This window comes from Monopterus albus, unplaced genomic scaffold, assembly GCF_001952655.1.
Source record: "Monopterus albus unplaced genomic scaffold, M_albus_1.0 scaffold524.1, whole genome shotgun sequence".
NCBI classification, from domain to species: domain Eukaryota; kingdom Metazoa; phylum Chordata; class Actinopteri; order Synbranchiformes; family Synbranchidae; genus Monopterus; species Monopterus albus.
This window is the reverse complement of record NW_018128404.1, coordinates 68,534-83,481: the sequence shown is the minus strand read 5'-3', so window position 1 is coordinate 83,481 and position 14,948 is coordinate 68,534. Positions and strand designations below refer to the sequence as shown.

The window sequence follows — 14,948 nt, the reverse complement described above, 5'->3', positions numbered from 1 at the left end:
AGGGCTTGAGGACGCGTGTAGGGGCCGGGGGGGGGGGGGTAGCTGAGAGACACCACGTCCTGTCCCACTGTCACTGGGTTTATCATGGTAGTTAATGCACCATTAAGTATTCCAATTAAAGTTGAACTTCATTCAATAAAGTCAGTGTAATAATGCATTTACAATTTAATGCCATAATGTAGAAGGTTTTTATTATTTTTCCCCATTGACAGTAGTGAAGCTGTCACCACGGTAACCCAGATGATACTTGTTATCAGAAAATGAATTAGTTTTCTCTCTCCCTCTCCATTAAACTGCGAGTTATCTAAAGTGGGATTCCTCTGTTTCCAGGCTCTTCTCTCCTCGTTTCCTTCCTTAGCTCCTTTTGCTCTTCTTTCTTCGATCCTTCAGTTCTTTTTTCTATCCTTCTCTTTTGTTACCTCTCACTTTCTTCTTTGTTTCATTAGATCTTTCCTCATGCTTCCTTTCATTTTCTTTACTCACCCTCATTTTCATTCCGGTTCTATTCTCTCCTCCATGATTCTTTTTTCTTCTGCAACTCCCTAGTTTTACTCTCTCTTTCAGCCTTTGGTCTCTTCCTTATTTTGTCTTTCTTTCTTAACCCCTCCTCCTATCCTCCTGCTTCAGACCTTTTTTCTCTGCCCTTCTTTCTTCAATCCCTCAATTCTTTCTTTTTATCCTGTCATTTTTACATCCTCACATTTTCTGTCCTTTCTATTCTTTTCTGCTCCTTCCGTTCATTTCTTTTCTTCTTCCTCACTTCCTACATTTTTTTACTTTCATTACCTTTCTCTTGTTGTTCATTTGTACATTTTCTCTGATCTCATTTTGTTACCTCTCACTCCATTTTCTTTTTTTTGTTTCATTCCTTTGTTGCCTTCCTTTTCATTCCTGTTCTTGTCTTTCTACCATCTTCCTTGTAATTCTTTCTTTCCCTTCCTCACTTCCTTTATTGTCTTCTACATTCCCCCTTCTCATATGTATCTTTTCTTACCCCTTCTTACCTTTTCTCTGCTTTTCATTTGTTTTCTTCTTCCCTTTGCTCCTTAACCCTTCTCACTCCATTACCTCCCTCTTCCCATTCTTTTTTCCTTCCATTACTTTTTCCTCTTTCCAGAATTTTCTTCTTCCCTCCCTTTCACTGTTAACAGCTCTTCTTCATCTTCTTAGTTTGCCAGAGAAAACAACCGATTCACTTTGGTGCTGGAGTAAACGCCAACTCTGTCTCCTTTCCATTCATAAAACCTCAAACTACTCCTCTATCTTCCTCTCTTCTCTATCATCCGATTAGCTCATTTCTTTCTCTGTCACATCCTTTCCGTGTCCCATTCATCTCAATGTGCACACACACACACACCAAGTGTGTGATTTCCCATGATGCTGTGCAAAAAGCAGCAAAGCCATCCATCACTGCAGATGGAGTCTGGAGAGACGTCATGGTCACCAAGTTCTGGAGGTTGCTGGTTTGAATCCCTCCTTGCCTCTGTGTCACGCTCTTCATCTCTGGCGTTAAATAATAAAAACTCTGTCAGCTGCAATTTGTCCTGACAGATTTTACAGAAGCGGCCAGCCTGACTGGTCACTGTGTTTCCATGGCAACTGCTGAAGGCAAATGCTTACAAACTGCTGGGTACCAACTTTACTACCCTGTTTTCAACAGAGTTAAGGCCTCAGCTTTACACTCACCGAGGAGCCTTAGTGCCCTAGTTTGAGGGTTCACGATTTCTCATCAAGATGTATTGACACAAGTGGTGTTTGGGAAAAATGGTTCAAGTGCCCCTGCAAGTAGCAGAAGGGCTGTACTTGATCTCCTCATTAACACAGGGGTGTGTTTTGGGTGGAACATGCAATTATCCAATCAGTGTGTGACCTCACATCCCCTTTAAGAGATGTGTGAGTTTGAATGTTTGGCAGATCGCTCTTGCCAAGTTGGACGTCAGTAAGATTTTCCACTGAGGAAACGGATCTGCTCGTGCATGAGATGCACGATCACTAATCAAAATGGTATTTGGTATAAATACATATGTGCACAATGCTCAATGAACATGGTGTCATCTTTTTATTTTTTAAGTTTTGCATGTCCTGCGCAGTGCATCCCAGGGTATAACAAGCACAGTGCACGAGCATTGTGCACACACAGGAGTGCATCAGAACACGGTCAAAGCGCCCATTATAATGATGATTTGACTGTTGACCAGAGACCTGGTTTTGACTGCTCAGTGCCGGAGTTACTTTGTGCGCCCTCATATTACCAATGTACCCAAAACTTACCTGGACACAGCTTCTGGCACGAAGTTGACAGACTGCTGCTTGGTTAAAAGGCAACAAGTCATGAAAGGCGCAGGTCATGAAAAAGGTTAACTGCGCAGGTAGGAAATTAGGAAATACAAACATGCTAACTGCACCTCACTAACATGATGATGTCAAATATGATGTACCAGAGAGGAAACAAGCTCATCAGCTGGAGAGCCAAGCCAGGTCGGTCGGCAGTGAGAAAGCTGTCAGAAGCCAGTTAAAGGATGGTTTAGCTGGGGTATAAAAAAAACCCATGTATACACGGTACTTTTGGTGGGAAAGTGGTATACAGTATGTTAAGTAACAATGATGACAGTGTTGAAAGACAATTTGAAACCTGAATACATACTGGAGAAACCACTTGAGGGACCAGCAGCCCCTCACACCTAGCAACTGCAGAAATCTTTTTTGAATCTTAAAACCTTGAGGACACTAAAAGAACAAATACAAGTGTGATTTGCAGTGGGAAAAATATAACAATGGACTCAAGGCCCACTCACTACCTTTTCATCTTACCATCTTTCCTTAGGGGGTGAAATGTTTTCAGTTGTCGTACATTCATATCATGACTGTTTTATGTGAAAATGTTGGTCGCAACAGGTAAAAAATGACTCAAAGGCCTTCTGACAACTTGCCCCTTAATTTTGTACAGAGTACCAGATAGAAACAGATGGAATCACACACATGATTAACCATTTTAATGTTGTCCAATCAAAAAACACAGGAAACCACAGCAGTGCAAACAGGAAATAGGATTAAACACTTTTCTGCGACTTCCTGTTCCTTTTTGGTCCTAAGTCATCATCATCACCTTTATGATTATAATCATCATGAACCATCAACACCTTCAAATCCCCCATTTTCATTTTAAATATCATACCTGTATCATTTGCAGTGTTTATTGCACATTGGCAGAGTTGGTGTCTGTAAACCCAATTTCCCTCACAGGACAACAAAGGTTCAAAATCCACTCAATAATTAACATATTAGCTTTTTCATATCATCAGCAGGTTAACATTACTGTGGTCATCATTAGATCCACCTGCATCCTCAGTCTCATTATATCCACAATAACTAAAATCGTCATGACTGGTACAACAGTCACCACCACCATCGCTGCAATTATCTTCATCATCTTCATCACACACACACACACACACACACACACACACACACACACACACACACGCACACACAGACAAACACTGGACACAGTGTATAGAAGCAGGCAGGCCCATTAATTAATATATGGCTCAATTATTAACACCAAAGCCGGATCTCACAGAAGAGGAATAACTTCAAAAAGTTTGTCCAACAGGATGGAGGTGCAACACACCAGACTTTGCAAAAGTTCATTATGATTCAACTCATATCTCCAGAGATTTATCTAGTCTTTGGGGTCAGTTCCAAAAAAGTCATAAAAGGGTGTTTTTCCAGCATTTTTGTGTCCAGCTCATCGTTTCAAGAACCCATAGTTTAAAATGTCAAAATCATTTACAGAAGACATCGACACCCTGGAAATCCATGGCGCTGTAAGATCCCTCACACTGTAGCCATGCTGTGAAGTCCAGGCCACTGCAAAGCTACTATTCTGTTCAATCCATGCTGATAGAAGACCTGTTAATCTGATCACACTCTACAGATCTCCATCATGCCATAAAATCCATCACAACATAGTATCTGTCTTACTATGGAATCTGTCACTGTAAACTAGTGTTCAATGAGGAATCAATCGCACTGTAAAATTCAAAGTCCTGAAAGGTCATCAGGTGATAAATTTCATTATTTCTATCACACCTAGAATCAACATTACAGCCTTATTGAACTGTAAGAAAATTCCCATTAAGATACAGAATCCATCGTGCTGCAAAATTTATCATGCTAAGTTCATCACACTTTGCAATCTTTTTAACAAGCTGTAAAAGTCAGCTGATGATAGGCTTAAATCAGCCATGTCTCTTTGTATCATTGAAAAAGCCACATTATCTGCATATAAAGACACTCAACCTAAGCCAGACAGTCTCGCCAGCTGTCTTGTCAGACATTTCCTTGCCACAGTTTTACTATCCCTTATTTTGAGTCCACTCAGTTCATATTTATTTAACTGGGGACAGAAAAGGGTGAATTGAAAGGTAATTACTGAATAGCTAAAAACAATGTTTGTTTCTGTACCTTTGTTTTCTGTCCAGCAACTCTCAGGTTCTGTAAAACCAGAGATTTTTAATTTCTCCAATGCTGTCAATCAGAAAGTTTATAATGCAAGTTATTGGTCTCCTGACTCCTCTCAGGCTTCCACAGATTCTATCAGGAATTACTACTAAGTTTTACAAGGTCTTTAAATGAGAAAATATTTCAGTTTTTGACAGATTTTATGTGAGTGGAGTTTGGGCTAAGCACTTTAGTATGTGTCCAAATTATTCCCTTTTTTTCTTGATTAGTATTTTTACTTTCTGTTCAGAGCATTTACAAAACTTTTTTTTACACCAATCTCATTTCTGTTGTGCACATTATCCATTAAACCAGCCTTGATGCAAAATGGTAATGGCTGATAAGTGAAATCTTTCTTTACTCCTAAATTTAATTTATTTCTAATAAAGAAAAGTGAATTACTTAACAAGGAAGTGGTTTCTGACTCATTTAAGTTTGGCACTTGAAAGTAAAGAACCAAGCAACAACCTCTGAGGCTGCAGTTCCTCGAACGGCCACTAGACACCAAAAGGGAGTCAATCCCCATAGACTCCCATGTTAAAATTCCCAACTGTACAGCAAAAATAAACATGTTTACATCTTGGTACAAAAACGGTTTTGGTCTCTATAGCTAATTTCCCCTTCCATGACAACTGTATGGGGGGTGAATGTTTTTTAATAATTTGCCAATTTAAATAATTTTCAGACTAAAAGTTACACATAATTAAGTGACAGGTGGGAGGGTCACGCCTCTAGCTGTTCAGTGAGTTCCACTCATGCTCTGCCTCTTTGCCCACTTTTGCAAGCGGAGTGAAGTGCTACCAATATGGCGACGGGCAGACTTGAGCTTCAAAACGACTCCTCAGAAAACCAGTGGGTGATGATATGGAAGGTTTGTCCAGTTTGTATATACAGTCAATGAGAAGAACAAATCTCAGTGCCCTAAGCTTTTTAATTTAAAGAAGTTTTTTTTTCTGTTCTGTTTCTTCCATTAGCAAAATCACTTAAGAAGGAAATATCAGAGATTGCACAAGAAATTTGTCAAGACATCTTCTGTTTGTTTTTAATTGTTTTTTTGTCGCTGTTTATGTTTACAAAATGTCAGATTTTATTTTCTTCTTTACTCTTCTCTTACCTGATTGCTCTGACTACAATAAGTTTTGTACATTTGATTTCAAAAGTGAATTATTTTGTATTTCTATGATTATCTGGCCTTTCTACTAAACATCAGTTAAGAACATTTAAATTTGTAGATGCACAGTTAATACTTTTCACATGGGGTACTGGAAACCGAAACTTTAATTTGCAAGATTTTTTTTTTTATAAAGGCTGACAAACAATTCTGTTCCAAATTTACTGTATCAATCTAACATGTAGCAAATTTCAAAATCATGTCAAATTTAGTCTTCATTGCAGCCTTCCTACATCCCATAATGCATTTTATGAGCACACTTTTTGCCTCATGAATTTGTTTTCACTCTAAAATCCCCCACGTATGTTTTCCTGCTCTGCTTGTTCAAACAAAAAAACAGATCATAACATTTCAGCTTTTAAGTGGAAACCTATTTTTCCACGTGGTGCTCTCTGTGGTTTAGAGCCAAACTTTGAAATTACGGAGAACTTTCATATTCAAAGCTCATTTCTGAAGCAGGGCTCCAGCAAATCCCACTGATATATTCCAGACTGCTGGAGTTTTTGATCATGAAACAACATCAAGATGCTTTATAAAGTCAAAATGTTTGAATCTTGTGAAGGGTTAATGAGTCTGAATGAGTTCTCTGAGTGCTGTGATCAGAGGACACTGAGTCCATGTAGCTTTAATTATAGCTCTGTTCAGTGATCGACATGCAGCAAACTGCTGGGAAATCTGCCTTTTACTGGCAGCACACAGAAAGGTCAGGATTAAAGAGATCTGGGTCTCTGTTTAGGGAGAAATTTGGAATGGAAAGGAGCTGAAAAAAAGTTTCACGTTTAGTCACAATTTGTCAAAATGCTGAAAACGTCAGATGAACATGTCTTCACTGAGTTAGAGGTTGTGCTTTCTCTTTTCAGAGATGTATGAGAAGTGGTCAGGCGGACAACAGGACAGCCTACTGCCTTGCTCCAGGGTATTCTGACTGAATGAACAGCTGCTGTCGAGAATCAGAAGTTCACATGTTTACCTGTACGTCGAGAAAGTTCAGCTTTTTGAGAAAACTCTGAAACAGATCTGAACAGAGCCATCACCTTCTGCTGCATTATCTGATTTTGATGAAGAATTTTCAGATCATATTTGTGTTGTTTGTATTAAACAGAAACATTTTGCAGATAAACATTTTGAATGATCAAATGGGAAAATCTGGGTTGTGGTCCAGAAATAAAAAAAACCTCATTCAGAATCCCACTGACATTTGACAGAGAGAAAATTCCTGGAACCCTGCTCTACAGGAGCTAACAGAACAGAGGTTAGCCCCTGACACAACCTCACGATTTTGGCGCTTTATATTTAGTTGTCCAAATATTGAAATAAGAGAGATTGTCAAAAGTTTATGTTGCTGGTCAAATCATCTGGTTCAATTTGAGTTCACAAGTTATTACTGTTGTTCATTTGTTATTAATCTGACAGGAGACGCTTCTCTCCTTAGCAATGATTTCTCTCTCGCTAGCAGCTTCAGTCATCTAAATGTCTTTACTTCTTTTACAGCACAGAAACAGTTTAACAACATCAGCCACGCACGGTTGAAATAACAAATAATCCACCCAAAATAAAAAGTGTGAAATCAATTTCTTTAAAACCGAAACCAGCAGAATTACCAGCTGAAGTCAAGTCAGTCTTTCTCTTCATTTAGTTTTTTCATTCTGACTGCATCTGTATGCTAGCAGAGTGTTAGCATTAGCTTAGCAGTCAGGTTGCAGTTGCTTCACTCTAGCTAACTGGTGTAGCATTAGCGGGGGCTCCCCCCCACCCACTGGTCCACCTGCCGCCGGTGGAGGCGGTGCCAGCGCACATTGCCCTCAACAATCTCCAGCGCCCGTGGCAGCGCTGGCCCCGCCCCCACACCACTGGATTGGATGAACTCCTTTAACTGAGGAAAGAAAGGGCGGGAAAAAGATGGAAGGACAGGGAAATAATGGGGAGGGCATGAAGGATATGAAAGTAATTAGAATACAGAAGTTTGAAACCGGTCTGTGTCAGAAGAAAGACAGAAACAGTGCAGCTCTCTTGATGCTGAAAGCTCATTACAACGCATAATATGAAAGGATTTAACAGAGACCATAGTGTGCTGATGATTTAGCTATTTGTATAGTTTTCAGTACTGTAGCCCAAAACGGACATTAAGGAATGCAATCATACACATTCATGAAACTGGTCTGTAATAAAAAAAAACCAAAAAAAAAAAACAAGAAAAACAAGCTTATCGGAAAGATGGCTTTCCTGTAAATGCAAGGGAGTTTACAATTGACTTTATACACACAGTAGTAATTAGTGATTGGCGAACCACTAATTAGTATCCATATACTTTTGGCTCATTCTACCTCAAAGTGAAACATTAAATCCTCAGGCAGCCATTTACTCGAGGTTTCTTGATGTTTTTATAAAGAAGACTCTCCTTCCTTTAATGGCAGTTGAACAGAAACATACCACCAAGAAACTGCGAGTCATTAAACTGCCTTTGATAACTAATGAGAATCCTTGTTTTAAACATTCATAATCAGAGGAAGAATTTTCAGCATGAAAGTCAAGGTATTAAAAAAAAACATTGTTTTAAAACACGGTAAGAAAATGGAAGGTCTGCAGCATAAGAGGAGAGGTACTGTATTAAAGAGATTTTTTGTGGAAAGAGAAAGTTCGTTGAAGGAAGAGAATTAATTCGATTTTTCTTTCAAAGTTAAGGACTGAAGGGGAAACTTTGACAGATTCACCGAAGCGCAAATCCATCCCTTTAACTCACTTTAATATTGTTCATATTATTAACTCTCCTCTTCCTCCAGTTGTTATTTTCTTTACACTTTATAACTTTCTTCCTTGTTCTTCTCCTCTCCCCTTCCCTCTGAGAGTCACCCAGACACACTTTTTTAGATGTGCTTAGTGGGTGGAAGCTTACTTTACTTTTCTCTAAAAACATTTTCAGTAAAAGCAAATAAAAAGATGCAGTTTTACATTCTGGGGTCCCATTTTAATTCATTCAGCGCCACCGAGCCCACGCTGAGCCTGTTTGCTGTTACCATACCAACAGGAATAGTACAGACCTTAGCAAAATTGGTTTTCACAGAATGCATTCATCACTAAAAAATGAAGAGACAGATTTGTGTTCAGAACCGCCCACAACCCCTGATGATTGTACAAACTGTGGGGCTGTGAACATTGGAAAGCTGGATAAAAAAAATCTTTTCTGTCACTTCTCTGTAATGTCTTACCCCATACTTGTTCCTTTTACTTTCATTTTATTTCTGCTTTCTCCTTTTAGAAAGCATCTTTTGAGAAACTCCTGATGTAGCGTTTGTATATATGAGGCTCATTCAATGAATTCAAAATGCTAGTTTTATTACTTTTCATTACTTCAGTGTACTGAGGTGTACTACTGAGTATACTACAATGTATCTAATGGTACAGAATGGATGCTTTCTAAAAGGAGAAAGCAGAAATAAATGGACTCTCATTTAAACACTTTATCATGCGTTTGACTATTGTTTAAATTGTTGCTTGTTTTTACTGATGTTTTTATTGTTGTTTTGTGTGGACCCGGTGTTTTTAGTTATTTAAACAGCTAAGAAGGACATTTCTTTTTTTTAAACAGCACAAAGATCTTGTATTTCTACAGCAAGACCTGGCCAGAACCCTGCCCCAATATGGTGGTGGCAGAGACACATCTCACAAGCCTGTCTGGCATCTGATATATAACTTATAAATAGCTTCATTTTGCATCACCACACACTGTAATTTTAAGATGATTCTCACCTGTGGTTTGGGCATTTCTGTCAATAAAAGACTCAAAAACCGCACAAAAGTCTGGCTGAACTGGCCAGAGCCCTGCTACACCTCACAAGCCAGGATAATGTGTTTATATCTATGTGTACGTATGTGTGTTTGCGTGTTTACCTCATTAAGTTCTTTCTCAGTGTTGAGGAACTCCGTGACTCCACTGATTAGTTTTGAATTCATGAACAGTGCTTCCCCATAACTGATCAGAGACAGAGAGTCAGTACAAACAGACAGTCAGTAATTCATTTTGCTACCATTGTACAGTTAAAAATATTTTGTTTCAACACTACAACACATACAAATCTTCCAGATGATGTACTCTCTCAGTCTCTCACCGTGCATTCAGGACATCCCATTTCTCTCTGAAGTACTTCCAGGCCAGGTTTCGACCCTGAGGGTTTCTGCCAACATGGATAATGACGTCAATCACATCCTGCTCTGGGACCAGGTCTGAGGTCAGCGACAGGTTCAGCAACCTGGGAGACACAGACTGACTCAGTGGCCATGAACACATAAATTAAGCAATTCAAAGATGCATTCTAACGTTTGTTAGGTGCTAAAAAAATGTGCTTATTATTACTGCTATAAATGTTAATGTGCTATATAAAATGTTTAGGGCATGCTAAAACATTAGCCTTAATATCTTGAAAAGCTTTAGCAAACTAACAAACATCAATACATTTTTTGAATTAACATCTTAAAACATGAGATACGGATTATTTTAGCACAGATTTCAGTAGTTATGGTGCTAAAATATTAACCTGTAAATCATATTTAAAAGTGTGTTCATATTTAAAACAGGCTATGCACAACCCTGTGTATTCTGTGATGCTTTAGCATACTTACAGACATTAGTAAGTTTTACTAACATACAGTATTTTGAAATTATTAACAGATTTAGCATGCTAAAGTATTATATAAGACATTAACCATTAGCACTGCATCCTACGCTTACAGTGTTGATAATATTTTAACATGCTAACATATTTTCTTATGCTAACGTATGTTAACAAGCTAACATCTTAGCCTGTGGGTAATATTTTGACCCCAAAAAAGTGTGAGATAAGATATTAACACAAACATTAGCTTGTTAGCTTAGTCTGAGTGACAAAAACTAAAAGAGGGTTTTCTTAACAAGAAAGAGGAAAAGAAACAGATTTGACAAGATGAATGTTTGCCTTCATCTTTCTTTTTGTTTCCATTTCTTTGTTTTTCTGTCACTCCCATCTGTGTGTGTGTTAGCTGGTTGTTTGTAGCTGCTGTCTTTTCATTAAACCCTCAAATCAATTTTCTCTCTCTTTTCCCACAATCCCTTGGTGCTGAAACCATTTCCTGTGCGACCAATCAGTGTGTTTTCGTGCTGTTTTGTTTTGTGTGTGTGTGATAGCTGCTATCTCAACTTGCAGCACTACCTCTCTGACTGCAGAACAGTTTACTGTGGCTGGAAAATCTATACCTGACGCGTACACACATAAACACGGACACACACACCGATGTGTCTCGTTGTACAGCTGTGTGAATGAGCTCCATCCTGAGCGATCGCAGCAGTTAGCCTCTGATAAAATACACTGCTGTTGACTGACACACTTATGCACACTTAGCACAGTGGGCTACAATTATGTACATGTAAGGCCTTGGGTGAATTTTCACTGCACATTTCATTCAATTTGTAATCTGTTTTGTCTTTCAACGCACCACAAGGTCTAACTTGCAGGATGGAAACTTGCTACCGTTACAAAAACTAATCCACCCATCAGCATTTAGTCACCTTTAGGTTTTGGTGAGGTGTTTGTTCATTAACCTAAGGGACCCACATTCTGTCCACATCAAAGAATCTCCCACATCTAAGATTTTAAGTCAGCTTCCACACAACCTGGCACAAAACTGTGTACCTGTTGAGCAAGAAGGTGTTGTCGGAGCAGGTCAGAGCCTCCAGCAGGATCTTCTTCTCTGAAACGGCGTTGGACGAGTGAAACTTCATCCAGATGAACTCCCACACGTCCTCATCCATCAGACTGACCCCGGTGCAGTAAACTATGTCTCTTATGTTGGGAGGAATCCTGCAAAGACACAACAAGCCATCAGACACTGACCCAAAGTCAGACTACCACAGTGTTGGACAGCACAGCTAAAGTAACATGTGTGGCACATCAATAACTATTTGATTTGACTTCTGTGAAGTAAAAGCAGCAGAGATGGGATGTGAGTGTGAGAACAGACCAGGAAAGGAAAGGTAATAAAACTGAAAACCCTGATGAGACACATCTGTTGGATTAATTGAGGTCTTTCTCTGGATGCGAAGTGAGACATTCTGATTAGCGAGCCCCATCCAAGACAAAAACACACCTAAAGACGCTTTGCCACCAATGGAGCTCAATAAGTGGCATCTGGACTGAATTTACCGTGCGCACATATGCTTCAAGTTTGAATAAAGATTATAACAGCTGTGCTATCGACCGACAATGTAACTTCTGTCTCAGACGCCAAGTCAAAATAGTATCATAAATCACAATTTGGTCCAATTAATTAATGAGATTTTCATATAATAGATTTGTATTCTAACCCCTGGGTCACTTGGCAAACTGGCCCCAGGTGAGGAGCCTGATTGAGAGCTTGACCTGGTGCTTTACAGCCACTAGAGCTACTCAGCGCCTGTATGAACAGATCTTTTACACAAAATCTCCAAACTGAACAGACAATATTGAATCAAGAGAGTCACTAAATGAATCAGTAGCTTATAGCAGTGAAGCTACCCTCACTTGTCACTCAGCTGAGATGTACGACCGCCCGGTTACAGTCTCACTGAAAGACCGCAAAAGCCACAAAGACAGTCATGATGCCATGGCTCTCAGGCTGCTGCTGAGCTGAGAACCTTTATAAACAAAGCTAATACAGTATAAGGTTAGTTTTGCACTGAGCTGGATATTCAGCATTCAGTATCAAGCCTGAGCCTCATTGGGGTTAACCAACAGGTGCACATACTGGAGCTTTTATCCAGCGGCAGACACACACATACACACACCTCATGTCCCGGCTGGTCACTGGCCTGAATCATCGGCAAAGCAACAAGGTGAATATTTCCTTCATAATATAACTTGACCTAAATTGTCAATAAACCAGGGAAAATAATATACTTTACTCATACACTCAAGCTGTGGGGACTAAAACTGGTTTATACAGTCAGTGTGGGGACTGCAAGTTACTGTAAAGTCCCCTGAAGTGATGGAAACACAATTGTGTATGTGTGTGTTCAGTGTAAGTGCAGAGTGAGTGATGCGTTACATCATTCACCGACCTGGGAAATCATTTTAGAGATGCTCCACTTAGGAGCGAGCTTCAGCACACACACACACTGGCTGGCGTCCACATCGCTGAAGAGTGTGAAGTCCTTCTCGGACGACATCTGCCAAACGCTGAGTATTTATGAATGTGAGTGTGTTTCACCAGATAACACGATGTCTAAGCCACTACTAGATTATTTATCGTGCAAAACATGAAATGCTACTGATACTATTTCTAGGATATTACTATGTTATTTATCTCCTGTACTTCTGCAGCACCGGGGTCATTTCTAATAAAAGTAATGCAAGGTGTTTGCTGCAGAATGTAAACTGGAGGAACAGAATCTGTGCAAACCTCCAGATGGCTGTGATGCCATTAACCAACACACTCGCTGTGTCTGTGTGTGTTTTAACTGTCTGCAGAGGATGCTTTATGCCTAAAGCTCCATCTTTCTCCTGAAATATCTCTCTGTCCTGCTCATTCTTCCTCTGCATCAAACTCCCACTCTGACGGTGAGCGTGCCTCTCCACCATCTGCTCTCTGCGTCTGTCCATATGTCTGCCTGCGTGTCTGTACGACTCTGCAGTCTAAATGTCACTCTGAATTTTGAAAATCACTCTGACAAACTGATAAAACATTTAAAGTACTTGACAGAGCAACATGAGCTCAGTCAGGTTGTTAAACCAGACTAAAAATGACTACTGTGCACGTACTGTGACCACAGTATAGACTGTTAACTTCTACAGCACACGGTGGATTTACAGAGATGAAGCAACACAGACTCAGAACTGTCAGCAGCTCCTGAGCCGCCGAGGGCCGACGGACCATCTGTAGCTTTACACGCTTACTGCATTATAGATACAGCTACATGTGAAAGGTCTGGATAACCTACATACTGTACCTGCTGCTTTTAAAGTGAAAAGAAGTAAATACAACCCCTGCAACAACAAAAAAAAAAACAGCTGCTTACTAAATGCTACTATTTATTTCATGCAGTTCAAAAATACTGTAATTGTGGTTCTCTGGCAGATTTCACAGCTTTCTGTAGCAGTTTAGAGTTTTAGGATGCCTTGCACGCATAGCATGCTGATGAGCTCAACAGTGCCTTAACATAGAGCAGATGTCTTTATTGCTTCTCTTCTCTGTTCTGCGATTTTTCACATCTTCCACATTGTCAAGGTTTTGAACAAATTCTACAACTACTAAAATGCTTCCAAGAGGGAAAAGAGCTAATAAATCCGAAGTGAACGAGGATGTTGAGGCGGAAGAAGATTCTTTTTCAGCGGCGCAAGTAGCTGAGATGATGAAGCAACATAAGATTATGCACACTGCGCTGATGTGCCAACTGAATGAGAGTTTCCAAGGCTTTGTGAAACTAATTATGGAGACAAATAACAAGAGATTCGATGACTTGACCAAAGAAATGCAGGAGATAAAAACGCGTTTGCAGTTCACCCAGCGAGAAGTGGATGCGATTAAAATGGACATGGGGGGGCATGAAAACACTGCCAAAGACACTTTTCAAGACATCGACAAAACCCGAGAGAGTCTAATAACTGTTGCGTGTAAAATGGAGCAATTGGAAGCGCAGTCCAAGCAAAAAAACCTGATCTTCGAGGGAATAAAGGAGTCAGCTGGAGAAAGCTGGATGGAAGCGGAGTCTAAGGTGAAGGAGATTTTAAAGGACAAACTGCAAATTCATCAAGATATAGAGATGGAACGGGTTTACAGAGTGGGGAAATTGACCGAACGGGGTCCAAGGGGAATGATGGTTAAGTTGAAGAATGAGAAAGACAAGATTAACATTCTGCAACAAGCCAAGAAGCTTAAGGGAACCAAGATTTACATCAACGAAGATTACCCCGAGGCTGTGAGGAAGAGAAGAAAAGCGTTGATGCCACTGTTAAGAGAGGCTAAGGACAGAGGAGAAATCGCGTTTCTGCAATACGATAAACTGGTGACCCGACCACGGAACCAGGATTTTGGACCCAAGACCAGCACGCCAAGACAAGGAGAGCACGAGGGGGCCGCTAGACCCTTTCATGTCTGAAGAAACTTGCAGCAATACTGATATCTGCAATGGCAGATGAGCGTTGGAGCTAACAACAACCAGCATGACCAATGGAGGCAAGTGATTTGCTACAGAACTTAATAAATTTTGAGGACGGGATCTGGAACTGAACACACTTGGAGACACTGACATTCACTATCATGAAACGGA

The 14,948-nt window shown here is 40.0% G+C and overlaps 1 protein-coding gene across 1 annotated transcript in view; it reads right to left on the bottom strand.

The window, feature by feature from the left end:
- Positions 1-7,406: 7,406 nt before the first annotated feature.
- Positions 7,407-14,948, bottom strand: part of LOC109952969 (thyrotropin-releasing hormone-degrading ectoenzyme) — a gene marked incomplete at its 5' end in the record, with an annotated part of 66,976 nt that continues 59,434 nt past the window's right edge. The window contains 4 exons of the mRNA XM_020588298.1: positions 7,407-7,547; positions 9,563-9,644; positions 9,781-9,921; positions 11,338-11,505. Coding sequence (XP_020443954.1) covers positions 7,407-7,547; positions 9,563-9,644; positions 9,781-9,921; positions 11,338-11,505 — 532 coding nt within the window. The remainder of the gene's footprint in view (positions 7,548-9,562; positions 9,645-9,780; positions 9,922-11,337; positions 11,506-14,948) is intronic.